This window comes from Furipterus horrens, unplaced genomic scaffold (assembly GCF_987537825.1).
Source record: "Furipterus horrens unplaced genomic scaffold, mFurHor1.1.pri manual_scaffold_4, whole genome shotgun sequence".
Lineage (NCBI taxonomy): Eukaryota > Metazoa > Chordata > Mammalia > Chiroptera > Furipteridae > Furipterus > Furipterus horrens.
Genome location: NW_028327174.1, coordinates 39779392 through 39798374, shown reverse-complemented (window position 1 = coordinate 39798374; position 18983 = coordinate 39779392). Strand labels below are relative to the sequence as shown.

General features: G+C 39.0%; 1 protein-coding gene across 3 annotated transcripts in view; it reads left to right on the top strand.

The window, feature by feature from the left end:
- AMN1 (antagonist of mitotic exit network 1 homolog) overlaps positions 1 to 18983 on the top strand; it is a 58164-nt gene that overhangs the window by 10732 nt on the left and 28449 nt on the right. For all 3 annotated transcript variants that reach the window (XM_090272989.1, XM_090272990.1, XM_090272991.1), the window contains exon 2: positions 18488 to 18620. In XM_090272989.1, the coding sequence (XP_090129115.1) occupies positions 18488 to 18620 (133 nt within the window). The remainder of the gene's footprint in view (positions 1 to 18487; positions 18621 to 18983) is intronic.

Below are 18983 nucleotides of genomic sequence, written 5' to 3'. Positions count from 1 at the left end.
AAGAGAAGAAAGTGTAGAGAGTAAAGTTTTTATTTACTCTCCAAGAAAGGAGAGGGGCATGGTGTGGAGAAATACACCAGCATTGAGGGGTAGGGGCTTTGAGTTTTTATTGAATTATAATTGGATTATAAAAGGGTGGGGGGAGGTGCTGTTGTGAGGCCCCTGGGCTGTTGGGAGCATTGTAACATGAGACTGCAGTTTGTTATTTTTTGCCTGTGGCTGGCTGTAGGTAGTGGTTAATCAAGTTCTGGTCTTGCTTTCCAGTAATTTCTGGTCCTGGGGACATAAGCTCAGAAGAGTAAAATGACAGTCACGTTTAACAAGGTCATCGGCCTGCACAGCAAATGGTGCCACGATAGCAACTGGCACTGGCTTTATCCTTTCATTATTTCTGCTCCCATGTCTGACATTGTGGCTTGGAGCTTTTTTTCCAGAGGGAGAAGCAGTCCGCAAAACAAAGAATACCAAGGCCTCCAAGAAACTGATTTTATTTGAACAGAGGGTGGGTGAAGTTCAAGCCTAAGAGCACTCTCAAAATCAGTGGAGGTTTTGGTATTAAGTAATTACAAAGAGGCTGATAGCTTTATGTGAGATATAATATAAACATAGGCCAGCAAGTTTATTAGAGAAAACCTAGGAAAGAGACATCTTACAAGAGTTTGCCTGAGGTCAGAACAAACCTTAGAAACTAAAACTGCAAATGAATCCAAAGTAAATTGGATAACATTGTGGAGCAATTTGTACTCCCAAACATTGTTGAAAACATTAGCGCAATTAATCTGCAATTAACAGAATAATGAAAGAAAGAGGTAGTCAAAGAGAGCCCTACTAAAATTACAGCATGACAATACTTATATCCAAGGCTGTGCCTTCACAATACAAACAACACTAGAATGTCATGCAAAACTACTTATGCAAAAGAAGAGTTAACAGTCAAAACTTACAAAGCATGTAAAGGAAAAAAAATAGAATAAAAGAGACTCAACAGAAAATAGAATTGATACTTTAGGAACTACAGATGATAGAACAATTTGAAAGGTATTTAAAACAAATATATTAGAAATGTTGAAAAACAAAGGAACAGTTATTTTTCAGGGAAGAACACAAAATAACAGACATATTTTTTAAAAATTAGAAACCCTGAGAAAGAAAAATATAGTCTTTCAAATAGCAGTCTAAATTCCCTTGCATGTTTCATAGTGGATCATAGACTGGACTTTGATACATTCTGTTATCTAAAATAAGACCTACTGGTTCCCCTTTCTTTAATACTTATTTATAGTTAGCTGACTCAGGGGCCCTGGGGCACCATTGAGGTCATACTGCAGGTTGGCCTTATTCTACCACTTAGCCTAGTATTGATAATTGCCTTAATTAAATGCTTTAAGAGGCAAATTGAACAGCATTGATTTCAGCATCTGTTGGTCAAATTAATCTCAGTAGCTGACAGAGTGACATACCTACATAAATATTTGAGGTTAGCCAAGAACAGGTTTGGATGGATAGTTGGAAGAGGCAATCTTCCCTGGACCTGTACTTTCCTGTTGGGTATGCTCAGAGTACAGAGCCCTGGTTGCTCTTTACCTTTGTCATTTCTCAAGGTTGCATTTGCTGCAAGTAACCTTAAGGGTGAAATATTGTCTCCTTCCAAAAAAGAGCAGGCTTGCTTCAGTTTGCTGTAAAAGTGGTGAATCCCCAAGCTCATTGTTCCTCTCCTGTAATACAATGCATTCCAAGGGAAAGAACCCATCTGAGCCCACCGACATTATACTGTAGGACTTAGAGGCCATGGGGAGCTAACACAAACATGAACCGTGGCATACTGCTCTTGTCATAAGAGTAATGAAGTACATTTTTCCTCTGATCCAGCAATCTCATGTCTGCTGCCAGCATTCATGAAATGTTAATAAACTTTTTAACATGTAAGTAGGGTAAACTCTAGGACCCTATTCATTTCTTGACAAATGCAAAAATCAATTACTGGCAGTTTTTAAGCCAAAAAGTGGAAGATAAGATGATAAATTTAGTAATTTCTTTCTGGAAGAAAACTGGAGAATGTCTTCATGAACTTAGGACAATAAAAGAGTTTATATACAGGACACACAGAAAAATACTTGTCATAAAGAAAACATTGATATATTGGCCTACATTAGGAGTATTTTTCTTCTAAGACATGATTCAGCAGAAAACATGATTAAGAGAGTAAAAAGGCAATCCACAAAATAAGAGATATATTTACAATATATATAACCAACAGAAGGCTGATGTCCAGAATATAAGAGGAACTCCTACATATCAGCAAGTAAAACGATAAACCCAAAAGAAAACTGGACAAGATATTTGAATAGGTACTCCATAAGAGGCCATCCAAATTAATTAATAATCGGGTATTGTAATTTAAACCCACATCGTATTGCTACTGTATGAGGTCTGTCAATAAAGTAGCCATGTAGTATGAAAATCAGAGACATTTATTGAAGAAGATACAAGATACAAGAAACATTGTACATAGGACAATGATGCCTCAGTCCCCTTCAAAGTAGGCACCTTGGGACCTCACACAGTTCTTCCAGTCACTGTCAACTGCCCCATCATACTCCTGAATCTCATTGATGGTTGAAAGATCTGAAATCTCTTCCTTTCAAAGGTGATTTTAGTTTTGGGAAAAAACAGAAGTCATAGCGCACCAAATCTGGACTGTAGGGAAGCAGAGTCACCTGCGTGGTTTGATGTTTCACAAAAAAACTGCAGAAGAGGTGAGCGGGCACATTGTTGTGATGAAGCTATCAATCACCTGAACTTCCCATAGCTGTGCTTTCTGAATCATCAGAATAGTTTCCATGGAGGAATATTCATGTTTAACACAAAATTTGATGCAGATTTGTTGCTCTATTCACTTAGTTATTTTGAATATGGCAGTCACACACTCAGTAGCGTCTACTGCCCCCACTTACTAGTACAGTGAAGTCGTCATTGTTCACACATGTGCATTCCAGTCCACTGTGCGTGGCTGCCAGGTTACTCCGATGTTGTGCAAATGGTTCTCGTTATATTAACAATGGCTGGACTTTTTCTGGACAGACCCATTAAATTGGCTAAAATTAAAAACACTGACAATGCCAAGTGTTGACAAGGTTGTCAAAGATGTAGATTCCAGGAACTCTCATTGTTAATTAGTCTAAATACATTGAAAAACTATTTCACATTAAGCTAACATGCATACCCCATGAGCTAGCATGTCTACTTATAGATATATACTCACTTGAAACACAGGTACATGTGTGCCAAAAGACATGTCCAATAGTATTCGTATTAATATTCAGAATACTAAAAAAAGTATAAACTATTCAACAATAGAATAAAGTTGTTCAAACAATGGAATATTACACAGGAGTGAAAATGAACATGACAAACTGAAAATCAAAATGAGCAAAATATACCTATGTGCATCAGTGCAGTTGAATCTTGCAAACATATTAACAAAAGAAGCCAAAGATGGCAGAGCATTATTAAAGCCAAACTGAAGGAGAACCAATATGGTGGAGGTGTAACTAGAAGCCTCACTAACCTCTCAGTATCAAACTGGAATTACAGAAAATTATAGAAAAATCATACTGAATAACTAACTGAACACTAGCTGGAGAGAAGCCTTATAACCACAGACGGAGGAAGAAGCCACATCACTGCAAAGAGACAGGTAGGGAGTGCAGAGGCAGTGCGGGAGGCCTGGCTGGGCTCGCACAGGTGGCAGCTGAAGTCCTGGAAGGATATTTCCATGGCCAGGCAGTTCCCCCTGAGAACTGTGGAGTATAAACCCCAAGCTGGCATCCCGGGCTACAGCACCAGAACCAGGAAAGGAACCCAAATAACATATGGCTGCGAAAGGCAGTGGAGTTTCTGTCCACCAGGGAGAGAGAGCTGGAGACGCAGACAGCCTCTTAAAGGGCCAACCCACAAAATTCCATTTGTAGCCACTTACCCTGGGCTCTGGCAGAGAGAGGGCAGAGTGGATTACAGATGCATGAGGAGAGTCTGGGGCTGTTGGCTCTGGGGAGAGAACTGAAGGAACAGTTGCAAAGATCCTTGAGTCATTCCCCATACTACAGGAGCCATCTTTCTCAAGCAGAGTGATCCCTTCCAAGTCACATCAGCCTGAGGGGAAGCAATAGCCCCATCCACAGGAATTACTCTCTCCCACCCAGCAGTGCTTAATACCTGCTGAAAACTACAGCTGAAAGACTTTCATTCTTTAAGCCTAGCAGAAAGCCTGCAGGCAGAGGCGAATCTCTAGGAACTCTGAGACACTGGTAAAAGCCATTCTTGGTGTGCAGCCTGGTTCTTTCTGCACACACCCAAGGCCAGTTACACACTGGGTTTGACCTATGTATTCATGAGTCTAGCAGGTCTACCTAATACATAGAAACAAACACAAAGAGGCAGCCAAAATGAGAAGACAAAGAAACAGGCCCCAAATGAAAGGACAAGAGAATTCTCCAGAAGAACAAGATGAAATGGAGGCAAGCAATTTATCAGATAGAGAGTTTAGAATAATGATTATAAAGATATGCAACAGCATGAAAAAAGACAGAAACGATAAAAAAGGACCAGTCAGAAATAAAGAATGAAATGTCTGAAATAAATAATACACTGGAAAGAATAAACTGTAGGTTAGATTAAGCAGAGGACTGAATCACTGACTTGGAAGACAAGGTAGAAAAAACATCCAACCAGAGAAGCAAAAAGAAAAAAGAATTTTAAAAAATGAGAGCTTAAGAAATCTTTGAGACCATGTGAAGCATAACAACATCTGCATCATGTGGTTACCAGAAGGAGAAGACAGTGAGCAAGGGATCAAGAACCTATTTGAAGTATGTATTCTCAGACTTACAGCAAAGATGGAGGTCTAGACTAACATGCTCCATCTTCCTCCACAACTAAGAAGGGATACAACTACTGTAAAACCAGAAATAACAAGAAGTTCCAGAAAATAAAGCTACACGGAAGTCCAACGTATGAAGTTATAAACAAGTGGTGCTCATCCAGATGAGTAGGAGGGGTAAAGCTGGGGCGGAGAGGTCAAGCTGTGCTGTCGACAGCAGCTGCGGCGACGGTGGCGGGATGGTGGTAAGCACAGACACCCGTATTTAAGAGGAGAAGAGAAGCGCCTGGGGAACACCCCCGGCTGCAGACAAGACCGGTCAGCTCGCAATTCCAACGCCAGGGAAGGCAGACCCCCATTGCCTTGGACTTTGAGGGCCGGAGGGGGTGGGGACGGAGGAGGAGACTCCTGGTCTCTCAGTGGAGAGTGAATGGCAGGAATCAATCTTGGACCTCTACCCCACAAAAAAGCCACAGCGTGGTGAGATGGGTCGTCTGGTTGTGACGAGTGCACGGGGCTCCACCCCCTATAGCGTAGGAGGTGTGACAGCCCTGCCCAGGAAGCAAAGGTAAACACAAAACTGTCAGGATGGCCCAGATAATGATAGAGATCCCAGTGGCGCAGCTGACCAGACAGCAAATATCTAATCTAACAAAGCAGCAGATACAAAATCTTTCTGAGGCTCAGTTCAGAGCTTTGGTTATAAAAAATGCTTACAGACCTAACAGAAGATCTTAAACAAGATGGGGAAGGAATGAAGGCTAGTCCTGCTGAAATGAACAAAAACACATACAAAACTAGTGGTGAGGGCAAGAAAACCAGGGATCAAATCAACAAATCAGAACATAGGGAAGGAACAAACAGTCAACCACTGCAGAAAGAGGAAACAAGAAGTGAAAATGAGGAGAGGCTCAGAAACTTATCGGACAGCTATAAGGAGGCCAACATCTGAATCATAGGGCTGCCAGAAGGTGAAGAAGAAGATCTAGAAATTGAAAAATCATGTGAAAAAATAATGAAGCAGAACTTCCCTAACTCGGGGAAGGAAATAGACTTACAGGTCCAGGAAGCACAGAGAGTTCCAAAAAACTGGACCCATGGAGAACCACACCAAGATACATTAAAATCAAAATGTCAAAAATTAAGGATAGAGTTGGGGGGGCAAAAAAAAAAAATTAAGGATAAAGAGAATCTTAAAAGTAGCAAGAGAGAAGAGAATTACATACAAAGGGGTCCCAATAAGACTATCAGCTGATTTCTCAAAAGAAACTCTGCAGGCAAGAAGGGACTGGCAAGAAATATTCAAAGTAATAAAAAGCAAAAACCTACAACCACAATTACTCTATCCAGAGAAGCTGTCATTCAGGATAGAAGGGCAGAGAAAGTGCTTCCAGGACAAAGTAAAACTGAAGGAGTTCATCAGATCCAAACTACCGTTATATGAAGTGTTAAAGGGACCTGTTTAGGCGAAAGAGGATCAAAATTATGAACATTAAGATGAAAAAATTGTATCACAACAACAGAAGCTAGGGAATTGAAACAAAGGCAAACTAAGTAGGCAATGAGAATGGGAAAAGAATTATAGGTATGAGGGACATTTAGGGGGGAGGTCAGCTGGGTGGGGGTTGGGGGGAAAGGGAGGAAGATGGTACAGGAATTAAGAAGCATAGTAGGAGGGAGTGGAGTAGATAGGAAGATGTTGAGAAGAATTATATGCACAACCAATGGGCATGGACTAGGGGCGGACAACTGGAGGGAGGGGTGTCACTTGGTGGAGGGAAACAAAGGGAAAAGAAATTGGGACAACTGTAACAGCATAATCAATAAAGCATATTCAAACAAACAAAAAAAACTGTCAGGATGGCACAGATCATGATAGAGATCCCAGTGATGCAGCTCACGCCAGCAAATATCTAATCTAAAGGATCAGCAGATATGAAATCTTTCTGAGGCATAGTTCAGAGCTTTGGTTATAAGAATGCTTACAGACCTAACAGCAGATATTGAACAAGACCGGGAAGGAATGAAGGCTAGTCCTGCTGAAATGAATGAAAACACATACGAAACTAGTGGTGAGGGAAAGAAACTCAGGGATCAAATCAACAAATCGGAACATAGGGAAGGAACAGTCAACCAGTGCAGAAAGAGGAAACGAAAAGTGAGGAAAATGAGGAGAGGCTCAGAAACCTATGGGACAGCTATAAGCGGGCCAACATGCGAATCATAGGGTTGCCAGAAGGTGAAGAAGATTAGAAATTGGAAAATTATGTGAAAAAATAATGAAGCAGTACTTCTCTAACTTGGGGAAGGAAATAGACTTTACAGGTCCAGGAAGCACAGAGAGTTGCAAAAAAATTGGACCCAGGGAGAACCACAGCAAGACACGTAATCAGAATGTCAAAAATTAAGGATAAAGAGAATCTTAAAAGCAGCAAGAGAGAAGAGAGAATCACATACAAAGGGGTCCCAATAAGACTATCAGCTGATTTCTCAAAAGAAACTGCAGGCAAGAAAGGACTGGCAAGAAATATTGAAAGTAATGAAAAGCAAAAACCTACAACCACAATTACTCTATCCAGAGAAGCTGTCATTCAGGATAGAAGGGCAGAGAAAGTGCTTCCAGGACAAAGTAAAACTGAAGGAGTTCATCAGATCCAAACTACCGTTATATGAAGTGTTAAAGGGACCTGTTTAGGCGAAAGAGGATCAAAATTATGAACATTAAAATGAAAACTATCACAACAATCAACAACAGAAGCTAGGAAATCAAAACAAAGGCAAACTAAGTAGGCAATGAGAGTGGGAAAAGAATTATAGGTATGGGGAACATTTTGGGGGGAGGTCAGCTGGGTGGGGGTGGGGGAAAGGGAGGAAGATGGTACAGGAATTAAGCATAGTAGGAGGGAGTGGAGTAGATAGGGAGATGTTGAGAAGAATTATATGCACAACCAATGGGCATGGACGAAGGGGAGGGGACTACTTGAGGGAGGGGCATCACTGGGTGGAGGGGAACAAAGGGAAAAGAAATTGGGACAGCTGTAACAGCATAATCAATAAAGCATATTAAAAAAAAAAAACCTATATGAAGAAATAATGACTAAAAACTTCCCTTATGTGGTGAAGGAAAAAGTCACACAAGTCCAGGAATCTCAGAGAGTCCTAAGCAAGTTGGACCCAAAGAGGCCTATACCAAGAACATCATAATGAAAATGGCAAGGTCTAAAGACAAGGAGAAAATCCTAAAAGCCACAAGAGGAAAGCAGGTAGGTACATACAGGGGAGCACCAATTAGACTGTTACCTGGTTTCTCAACAGAAACATTCCAGGCCAGAAGGGAGTGGCATGAAGTGTTCAAGATGACCAAAAGCAAGGACCCTTAACCAAAGCTACTTTATCCAGCAAGGCTATCATTTAAAATTGAAGGAGAAATGAGGAGCTTCCCAAATAAGAAAAAGCTAAAAGTGTTTGTTAACAGCAAACCAATGCTGCAACAAAGGTTAAAGGGCTTGCTTTAAGAAGAAAATGAGCAAAAGTAAAAAACAGGGGAAAACATTCTAACAATAAAATGGCTTAATTTCCTTAAATGTAAATGGCTTACATGCTCTGACTAGGGTAGCTGAATGGATAAGAAAACAAGACCCATATATATGCTGCCTCCAAGAGACCCATCTCAGATCAAAAGATACAGACTAAAAGTAAAGGGCTGGAAAAAGATTTCTTGCAAAAAGCTGGTCTAACAGTAGTTATATCTAAGAAAATCGACTTTAAAACCAAGGCTATAGTAAGAGACAAAGAAGGACACTACATGAAGATAAAGGGAACAATTCAACAAGAGGGACAAACCTTAGTAAACATTTATGTACCCAACATTGGAGCACCTAAATATGTAAAGCAAATCTTGATGGACATAAAAGGAGAGATTGAGAGACATACAGTCATAGTTGGGGATTTTAACGCCCCACTGACTTCAGTGGATAGAGCTTCCAGACAGAAAATCAACAAGGAGACAGTGGCCTTAAATAGCACACTAGATCAAATGGATTTAATTGGTATCTTCAGAGTATTTCACCACAAAGCAACAGAATATACATACTTTTTGAGTGCACATGGAACGTTTTTTAGGATAGACCTCATGTTGGGACACAAAACAAGTCTCAATAAATTTAAGAAGATTGAAATCATATCAAGTATCTTTTCTGACCACTGTGCAATGAAACTAGAAATCAATCACAAGAAGAACACTGAAAAACACACAAAGATATGGAACTAAACAACATGTTTTATATAATGAATGTGTCAACAACAGTATCAAGGAAGAAGTCAAATACCTTGAAACAAATGAAAATGAGGACACAACAATACAAAATTTGTAGGACAGTAGGAAAGCAATCCTAAAAGGGAAATCCATAGCATTACAGGCCTATTTCAAAAAAAGAAAAGGAAAAGAAAAAGCTCAAATAAATAACCTAAATTCACACTTAAAGGAACTTGAAAAAGAACAACAAACAAAACCCAAAGTGAGTAGAAGAAAATAAAGGTCAGAGCAGAAATAGGTGAAATAGAGTCTAAAAAACAACAACAACAAAACAATTCAAAGGATCAATGAATCCAAGAGTTGGTTCTTTGAAAGATAAACAAGATTGACAAACCTTTAAGTGGAGTCATCAAGAAAAAAAGAGGAAACCCAAATAAATAAAGAAGAAATGAAACAGGAGAAATGACAACACTGAAGAAATACAAAGAATTGTAAGAAAATATGATGAACAGTTATATGCTAACAAACTGGATAACTTGGATGAAATGGATGAATTCCTAGAAACATACAGTCTTTTTAAAAAAGATTTTATTTATTTTTAAAGAGAGGGGAAGGGAGGGAAAAAGAGAGGGAGAGAAATACCAATGTGTGGTTGCCTCTCACGCAGCCCCCAACTGGGGACCTGGCCCGCAAACCAGGCACGTGCCCTGATAGGGAATCAAAAGAGTGACCTGTTGGTTCACAGGCCAGCACTTAATCCACTGAGCCACACCAGCCAGGACCAATCTTTCAAAACTAAATCAGGAGGAATCAGAGAATCTGAATAGACAGATTACATCTAGTGAAATCGAAGCTGCAATAAAAAAAACTCCCAACAAACAAGTGCCCTGGACCAGTTGAATTTTACCAAACATTACGAGAAGAACACCTGTCCTTCTCAAACTATTTTATAAAATTCAAGAGAAGGGAAGGATCCCAAATTCATTTACAAGGCCAGCATTATCCTAACTCCAAAACCAGATAAAGACACTACAAAAAGAAAATTATAGGCCAATATCCCTGATGAACATAGATGCTAAAATCCTCAACAAAATATTTGCAAACTGAGTGCAGCAATACATTTTTAAAAATCATACACCATGATCAAGTGGAATTCTGGGAATGCAAGATTGGTGGAACATTCACAAATTAATAAATGTGATTCACCACATAAACAAAATGAAGGGTATAAACCACATGATCATATCAATAGATGCAGAAAAAGCTTTTGATAAAATCCAGCACCCATTTACAATAAAAACTCTCAGCAAAGCAAAAATAGAGGCAGCATACCTAAACATAATAAGGGCCATATATGATAAACCCACTGCCAGCATCATACTCAATGGGCAAAAACTGCAAATGTTCCCCTTAAGATCAGGAACAAGACAAGGATGTCCGCTTTCACCTCTCATTCAGCATTGTACTTGAGGTCCTAACCACAGCAATCAGACAATGAGAAGAAATAAAAGGCATCCAAATTGGAAAGGAAGAAGTAAAACTGTCTTTATTCACAGATGACATGATATTGTATATAGAGAACCCCAAAGATTCCACCAAGAAACTACTAGGACTGATAAATGAATTCATCAAAGTAGCAGGATACAAAATTAATATCCAGAAATCAGTTGCATTTTTATATGCTGAAGACAGACTAACAGAAAGGGAAATTAAGAAACCAATCCCATTCACAATTGCTTCAAAAATAAAATTTCTAGGAATAAACCGAACCAAGGATGTAAAAAACCTGTACATGGAAAATTATAAGACACTGAAGGAAGAAATGGAAGAAGAAACAAATAAATGGAAGCACATACCATGTTCATGGATAGGAAGAATTAATATCACTGAAATGTCCATACTACCCAAAGTAAATATAGATTCAGTGTAACTCCATTCAAGATTTCAGTGACATATTTCACAGAACTGGAACAAATATTTCAAAAATTTATTTGGAACCATAAAACACCCCACACAACAACAGCGATCCTGAGAAAGAACAAAGTTGTAGGAATCACAATACCTAATATCAAACTATATAACAAGGCCATAGTAATCAAAACAGCCTGGTAATGGTATAAAAGCATACATAGATCAATGGAACAGAATAGAGAGCCCAAAAATAAACCAACATCTTTACAGTCAATTAATATTTGAAAGAGCAAGCAAGCACATATGATGGGACAGATAGCTTATTCAATAAATGACTTGGGAAAATTGGACAGATGTGCAGAAAAACGAAACAAGACCACCTTCTTATACCATACACAAGAATAAATTAAAAAATGGATCGAAGACTTAAATGTTAGATCCAAAACCATAAAAATCCTAGAAGAAAGCATAGGCAGCAAAATCTCAGATATTGCTCATAGAAATTTTTTATCAGATACATCTCCCTAGGCAAGGAAAACAAAAGAAAAAAAAAAAAAGCAAATGGGACTGTATTGAACCAAAATAATTTTGCACAGCAAAGGAAAACATCAACAAAATAAAAAGACAACCCACTGAATGAGAGAACATATTTGCCAATACATCTGATAAGAGGTTAATAGCCAAAATTTTAAAAGTAGTTACAAAAGTCAACAGCAAGAAAACAAACAACCCAATTAAAAAATGGGCAAAGGACCTGAATAGACACTTCTCCAAAAGAGACATACAGATGGCCCATACACATATGAAAAGATGCTCAACATCACTAATCATCAGAGAAGTGCAAATTAAAACCACAATGAAATACCATCTCTCACCTGTCAATATGGCTATCATCAATAAATCAACGAACAGCAAGTGCTGGCCAGGATGTGGAGAAAGGGGAACCTTTTGCACTGTTGGTGGGACTGCAGACTGGTCCAGCCACTGTGGAAAGCAGTGTGGAGATCTCTGAAAAAATTAAAAATGGATCCACCTTTTGATCCAGTGAACCCAGTTCTGGGAATATATCCTAAGGAATCCAAAACACTAATTTGAAAGAACATAAGCACCCCTGTGTTCATTGCAGTGTTATTTACAATTGCCAAGATATGGAAGCAGCCCAAGTGCCTATCAATAGATGAAGTGGATAAAATAACCATGGGATATTTACATATTGGAATTCTACTCGGCCATAAAGAGGAGAAATTTACCATTTGCAACATTATGGGTGGACCTAGAGAACATTATACTAAGTGAAATAAGCCAGTCAGAGAAAGACAAATACCATATTTCACTCACATGTGGAATCTAATAAACTGAACTAACAAGCAAAACAAAGACAGACTTATAGATGGGGAGCAGATGACAGCTAGTGGAGGGGTGGTGTTAGGGGCTGGAGGGATTGAGCAAAAATGGAAAATGACTCATGGATATGGACAGCAGTGTGGTGATTGCTGGTGGTGGAAGGTATAAAGGAATGAAATGGCAATGGAAAAATACAATAAAGATTAAATTTTTAAAAAAGAAAAGAAAACAATCCCAAAAAACAAGAATAGTATAATCAGCTTCTGGGACAACTTCAAGCATTCCAACATTTGCATCATAGGAGTGCCAGAAGGAGAAGAGAAAAAGCAAGAAATTGGAAATCTATTTGAAAAACTAATGAAAGGAAACTTCCCTAATTTGGTGAAGGAGATAGACATGCAAGTCCAGGATGCACAGAGAGTCCCAAACAAGATGGATGCAAACACCCACTCCAAGACATATCATAATTAAAATGCCAAAGGTTAAAGATAAAGAGAGAATCTTAAAAGCAGCAAGAGAAAAGTACAGTCACCTACAAGGGAGTTCCCATAAGACTCTCAGCTGATTTCTCAAAAGAAACTTTGCAGGCTAGAAGTGAGTGGCAAGAAATATTCAAAGTCATGAAAAGCAGGGATCTACAGCCAAGATCACTACCCAGCAAAGCTATCATTTAGAATAAGGGCAGATAAAGAGCTTCCCAAACAATAAAAAACTAAGAGAGTTCATTATACTAAACAATTACCATATGAAATATTAAAGAGACTTATGTGAGAAAAAGATCAAAACTATTAACAATAAAATGGCAATAAATTCATATCCATCAATAATTGAATCTAAAAAACAAACTAAGAAAACAAGAAGAACAGAGACAGAATCATGGATGTGGACAGCATGTTGATGGTTGCCAGATGGGAGGGGATGTGGGGGAATAGGTGAAGAGGTAAGGGGATTAAGAAGTACAAATAGGTAGTTAGAGAATAGCCATGAGGATGTGAAGTACAGTATAGGAAATGGAGTAGCCAAAGAACTTATAAGCATGACCCATGGACATGAACAATGGTGTGGGGATTGCCTGAGGGAGTGGGGGGTGCTGGGGAGAGGTGAAAAGAGGGGAAAATTGGGACAACTGTAATACCATAATCAATAAAATATAATTTTTAAAAACAGCTCAAAAAAAAAAACATTGTGCATAGGACAGTGATGCCTCAGTCCTCTTCACAGTAGGTACCTTGGGACCTCATACAGTTCTCCCAATTGCCATCAGCTTTCCTAAATCTCATCAATGGTCTGAAATTTCCCCTTCAAAGGTGATTTTAGTTTTGAGAAAATCCTGAAGTCACAGGGCACCAAGTGTGGGCTGTAAGGGGTGCTGGGTGATTTGATGTTTCACAAAAAAACTCTGCACAAGAGGTAAGCGGGCACGTTGTTGTAATGAAACTAGCAATTACCCATTGCTCATAGCTGTGGTCTTCTGAATTATCGGAATAGTTTCTGTGGAGGAATATTCATTCTTAGTGCAAAATTTCATGCAGATTTGTTGCTCTCTCAGTCATTTTGAATGCGGTGGCCACACAGTACACATGCTCACTCATGGCCTCTACCACCCCCACTGACTAGTCCAGTGAAGTCGTCATTGTTCACACATGCACATTCCAGTCCACCCTTCTTGGCTGCCACGTTACCTCAATGTCGTGCAAACCATTCTTACTATATTAACAATGGCTGGATTTTTCTGAACAGAGTTTGTATATTCACATAATAAATTTGTGTGCACACACATATACAAACTGATATTTAGACACACATATTAATACAGAGAGAACATTACATCTCTCAAAGAATATACATTCTTTGGAATTTATAGAGCATATACAGTCAGTCACATATTTGGCCACAAAAACAGCTCTTACAAATTTAAAGTTAAAAAATATCAAATTGGACAAAGGCTATGAATAGACAATTTGGAGAACAGCATATCTATATAGCCAGCAAACTCATGAAAAGATGTTCAGTTTACTAGTAATTAGAGAAATACAAATTAATGAGATGCCACTTTTCACCTGTAAGACCTTCCAATATTTAAGATCTTAAAAACATAGTGCTGAGTGAAAAACTAAACAAATCTATGACAAATACCATAATTTAGAAATACATGCCTACAGCAATCATGTTTAAGGGACAAATACAACAAAAGGATAAACATTTGACATTAGAATGAGTTCCTGGAGTGATGGTGGATGGGATTGGGAAATGGAGATGATGGAAATAAATGGTAAAATAAATAGAATGAACAGTAATATCTACTGGTTGAGGGATGTAGAGGAAAAGGAACCCTCCAATACTGATGATGAAATATGGAGGACTCCCGGCCAAGATGGAGGCCTAGACAGACATGCTGCATCTCCCTGCACAACTAAGAAGGAATACAACTACCTCAAAACTAGAGACAACCAGAAGTTCCAGAAAATCAAGCTGCATGGAAGTCCAACAAACAAAGATATAAAGAAGAAATACTCATCCGGACAGGTAGGAGGTGTGGAGCTGGGGCTGAGAGGCCATGGTGTGGTGGCGGTGGCGGCGGCAGCGGCAGGCTGGCAGGAAGCGCAGTCACACATTTAAAAAAGTCAGGAGGGACACCTGGGGAGCGCTCCCAGCACCAGACCAGACTGCATAGCTCATGGTCCCAGCACCAGGGGAAAAAAAGCCTCATTGCTTCTGACTGTGCAAACCAGTAGGGGTTGGGGCAGAGGAAGAAACTGCCAGTCTCTCAGCAGAGTCCGCTTGTTTAAAGGGCCCCCACAGCCCTAGAACATCCGCAGACCCACCCACACTGGGAACAACAGCCAGGGCAGCAGGTACAGAGGCGACAGTCCCATACAGGAAGCAGGAGAAGTGCCTGGAAAAGGGGAGAGTGCCGGGCAATCAGCATTGTTCCCTGTCAGACCCTTCCCCACATACAGTGCCACAACGTGGTGAAATGGATCGCCCATACTGACAAATATCTAAGGTTCCGCCCCTTACAACGTAACAGGTGCAACAGCTCTACTTAAGACACAGAGGCAAACAAACACAGGAGCCTGTCAAATAAGAAGACAAGAGAAGTATGGCCCAAAAGAGGGAACGGATCAAGGTTCCAGTGGGAGAATTAAGCGATGAGGAGATAGCCAACCTAACAGACAAGAAGGTAGCCAACTAACAGATGAAGAGTCCAAAACACTGGTGATAAAGTTGCTCACAGGCTTGACAGATATGCTTAAGTACAGCAAACACATAAGGGAAGAAGTGAAGGCTATGCTAAATGAAAATCCACACAAAACTCGTGGTGAAGGGAAGGAAACTGGGGTTCAAATCAATTATTTGGAAATAAGGAAGAAAAAAACAATCAACCAATACAGAATGAGGAAACAAGAATTGAAAAAATGAGGAGAGTCTTAGGAACCTCTGAGACAACTTTAAGCTTGCCAACATCCAAATATTAGGGGTGCCAGAAGGAGAAAAGGAAGAGCAATAAATTGAAAACTTAGGTGAAAAAATAAGGAAGGAAAACTTTCCTAATTTGGCAAAGGAAATAGACATACAAGTCCAGGAAGCACAGAGTCCCAAACAAGCTTGACCCAAAGAGGACCACACCAAGACACGTCATAATTAAAAGGCTAAAGATTAAAGATAAAGAGAGAATCTTAAAAGCAGCAAGAGAAAAGCAGAGTTAGCTACAAAGGGTTGCCTATAAGACTGTCAGCTGATTTCTCAAAAGAAACTGCATGCAAGAAGAGACTGGCAAGAAGTATTCAATGTGATGAAAAGCAAGGACCTACAACCAAGATTATTCTCTCCAGCAAAGCTATCATTTAGAATGGAAGGGCAGATAAAGTGCTTCCCAGACAAGGTAAAGCTAAAGGAGTTTATCATAACCAAGGCATTATTATATGAAATGTTAAAGGGACTTATTTAAGAAAAAGAAGATCAAAACTATGAACATTAAAATGACAACAAACAACTATCAACAACTGAATCTAAAAATTAAAAACAAAATCCAACTAAGCAAACCAGAATAGGAACAGAATCATAGGTATGGGGATTATTTGGAGGGTTATCAATTGGGAAGGGGAAGGGGGAGCAATGGGGAAATGGTGCAGGGATTGAGAAGCATAATTGATTGGTACGAAATACAGAGAGAAGTTAAGAATAATATAGGAAAGGGTGAAGCCAAAGAACTTATATGCACAACCCATGGACATGAACTAAGGTGGGTGGGATTGCTGGAGGGAAGATTGGTACTGGGTGGAGTGGAACCAAGGGGAAAAAAAAATTGGGACTACTATAACAACATAATCAATAAAATGTACTTTAAAAAATATATGAAGTAGTACAGACTTCCTGGAAAACAATCTGATAATATATGTTAACATATCCTAGGAACTATCAGAGAAGGAAAACTCTGACTCCAAAAAACCTCCGCTGCCTTGCGGCATACCTCTTCAGGGGAAAGGCTAAGGGAGTAAACCCCGACAGAAAATCTGGAGCCGGAGTCCCTAAGGCGGTTTGACGTTGTAGTCAACACCGGCAACTCCTGCGGCGCACCTGAAGCCAAGCTGTATTGACTCCGTCTTTCCCTTGGACCCTTCAGCTGCGAAGAGAGGGGGGATCTGCTGCTTGGGCAACAGCAGACCCTCCATATCACCCTGCCCAGGCTCTGTAGCTTCAGCTTCACTGGAGAGGACACTCCAGCGTCATCACAAGATGTCGATTCAACACGGGAGGAGACAGATACCGTGTCACTCCCGAGTCGGACTGCACAGCCATTCTCGGCGGTGCAGATAGACTCTTAAGAAGCTACGCCATCGTCTCTCGAGACGGACGGCTGCCGACGATCCTAGGAACTGTGAAATACTTATCAATAGGGGAGTGACTATATAAATCATCCCCACTGTGTAATAATAGGTAGTCATTAAAGGAGAATTGAAACTATACTTGATGCTTTAAAGAATTTCACAAGATAGTGAGTAAAATAAGGTGTAGAAAAGTGAGTATAGAATGCTGCCATTTTAGGAAACCATGAGTATGTATGTGTCTGTACAAGCCCAGAGAAAAATATGAAAGAAGATACATTAAGTTAGCCTGAATAATTAAGCTAATAAAAGGGGGAAGAGTAAGAGGGAATGGCAGAGGCAACCAAAAAAGAAAAAAATAAAGATTGCACTAAAAAAAATTCAAGTGAATGACCACATTTATTCATGAATGTAAAGTTATGTATATGTGGGGGTATTTGTAAGCAGAAATTAAATAAGATTTATATTTGTTTAAAGTATGAGTTTCTCAGATAGTTGGAATTTCAGGCTACATACACATATGTTGGTCTTATGGGTCTTGGTTGTCTGCTCTCATAACTCTACTTTAAGCATATACAGTCCTGGCACTAAGTTTGTTTTCTCTCTGATTTCTGCTATTTGTGGAATCTTGGTGCTTATAGTTCTCTCTAGTAATTTCATTACCTGTATAATTTTTTTTTAAATCAGTGAAAACAGATTTGATAGATTAACATATAATACTTGACAATTAGTAGGCCCTAGTTTAATGCTTACTTAGGAATATGGGACTGAAATCTTGTGTCTTAGGAATTGGAGAGATTGACTTAGAAAAAACACTTTGTGAGGGGATCATTTAGAATGCATTTTAGTCAATGAGGTATACTGAGAAAAAAACTTAAAAATCACTCTTCTAAAAGGAAGAACAACTTACTTCTCCATTACTGAGTAAGGCCTAAGCTTTTATATCTTACGAAGCTTAAGTTGTAAATATTAATATAAAATGTACACCCTCTTCAACATGTTGTAATAGCTATGTATAGTGCCAGGTGAGTACTGGAAATATTGGGGGATGCACTTTATAAAGTATATGATTGTCTAACCACTATGCTGTACACCTGAAATTAATACAAAATAGTATTAAATGTAAACTGTAATTGAAAAATAAAATGAAAAAAAAATGTACTCTTTTTTTTTTTGAAAGGACTAAGTGCTAATAAACAGCATTAAATAAATATAGAATCAGTACTGGTACAGTATAATTTACTATATTATTAAACATTTGTATTTCAGATGCCTTTGGTACTTTACGAAGAATATTTCCAGATATATCACAGACATTAAGCTTTTGCCTCCTGACATAAAAGATAGACTAATAAGAATAATGAGCGTGAAGGGGCAGATAACAGATTCAAATATAAGCGAGGTAAGAGTATGCACAACTATAAAGGAAGCATATTATCTTTTATTATTTGAATATGGTTTCAGATTTCTGGAGCAATGGTATATAGTAGGATTAGTAATAATTTTAAAATGTTACGAAGCACCAGGGTTCTTTTTTTCTACAGATAACCAAAATGTTCATGTGTGTTATTTCCTAGAAGATCTTCCCCTACCATTCTTTTAATTTCTTCCCTTGTGTTCATAGAACCAGCATCCTTGATCTCCATGTTTTCAAAAAGTTTTAAACTTGTTGATCAATTATACCTCAATAAAGCTAGAAAAGTAAAAAAATTAAATGCAGGGTTAATAAACAAATGGCAAAACAAAAAACAGAAAAAGAAAACCT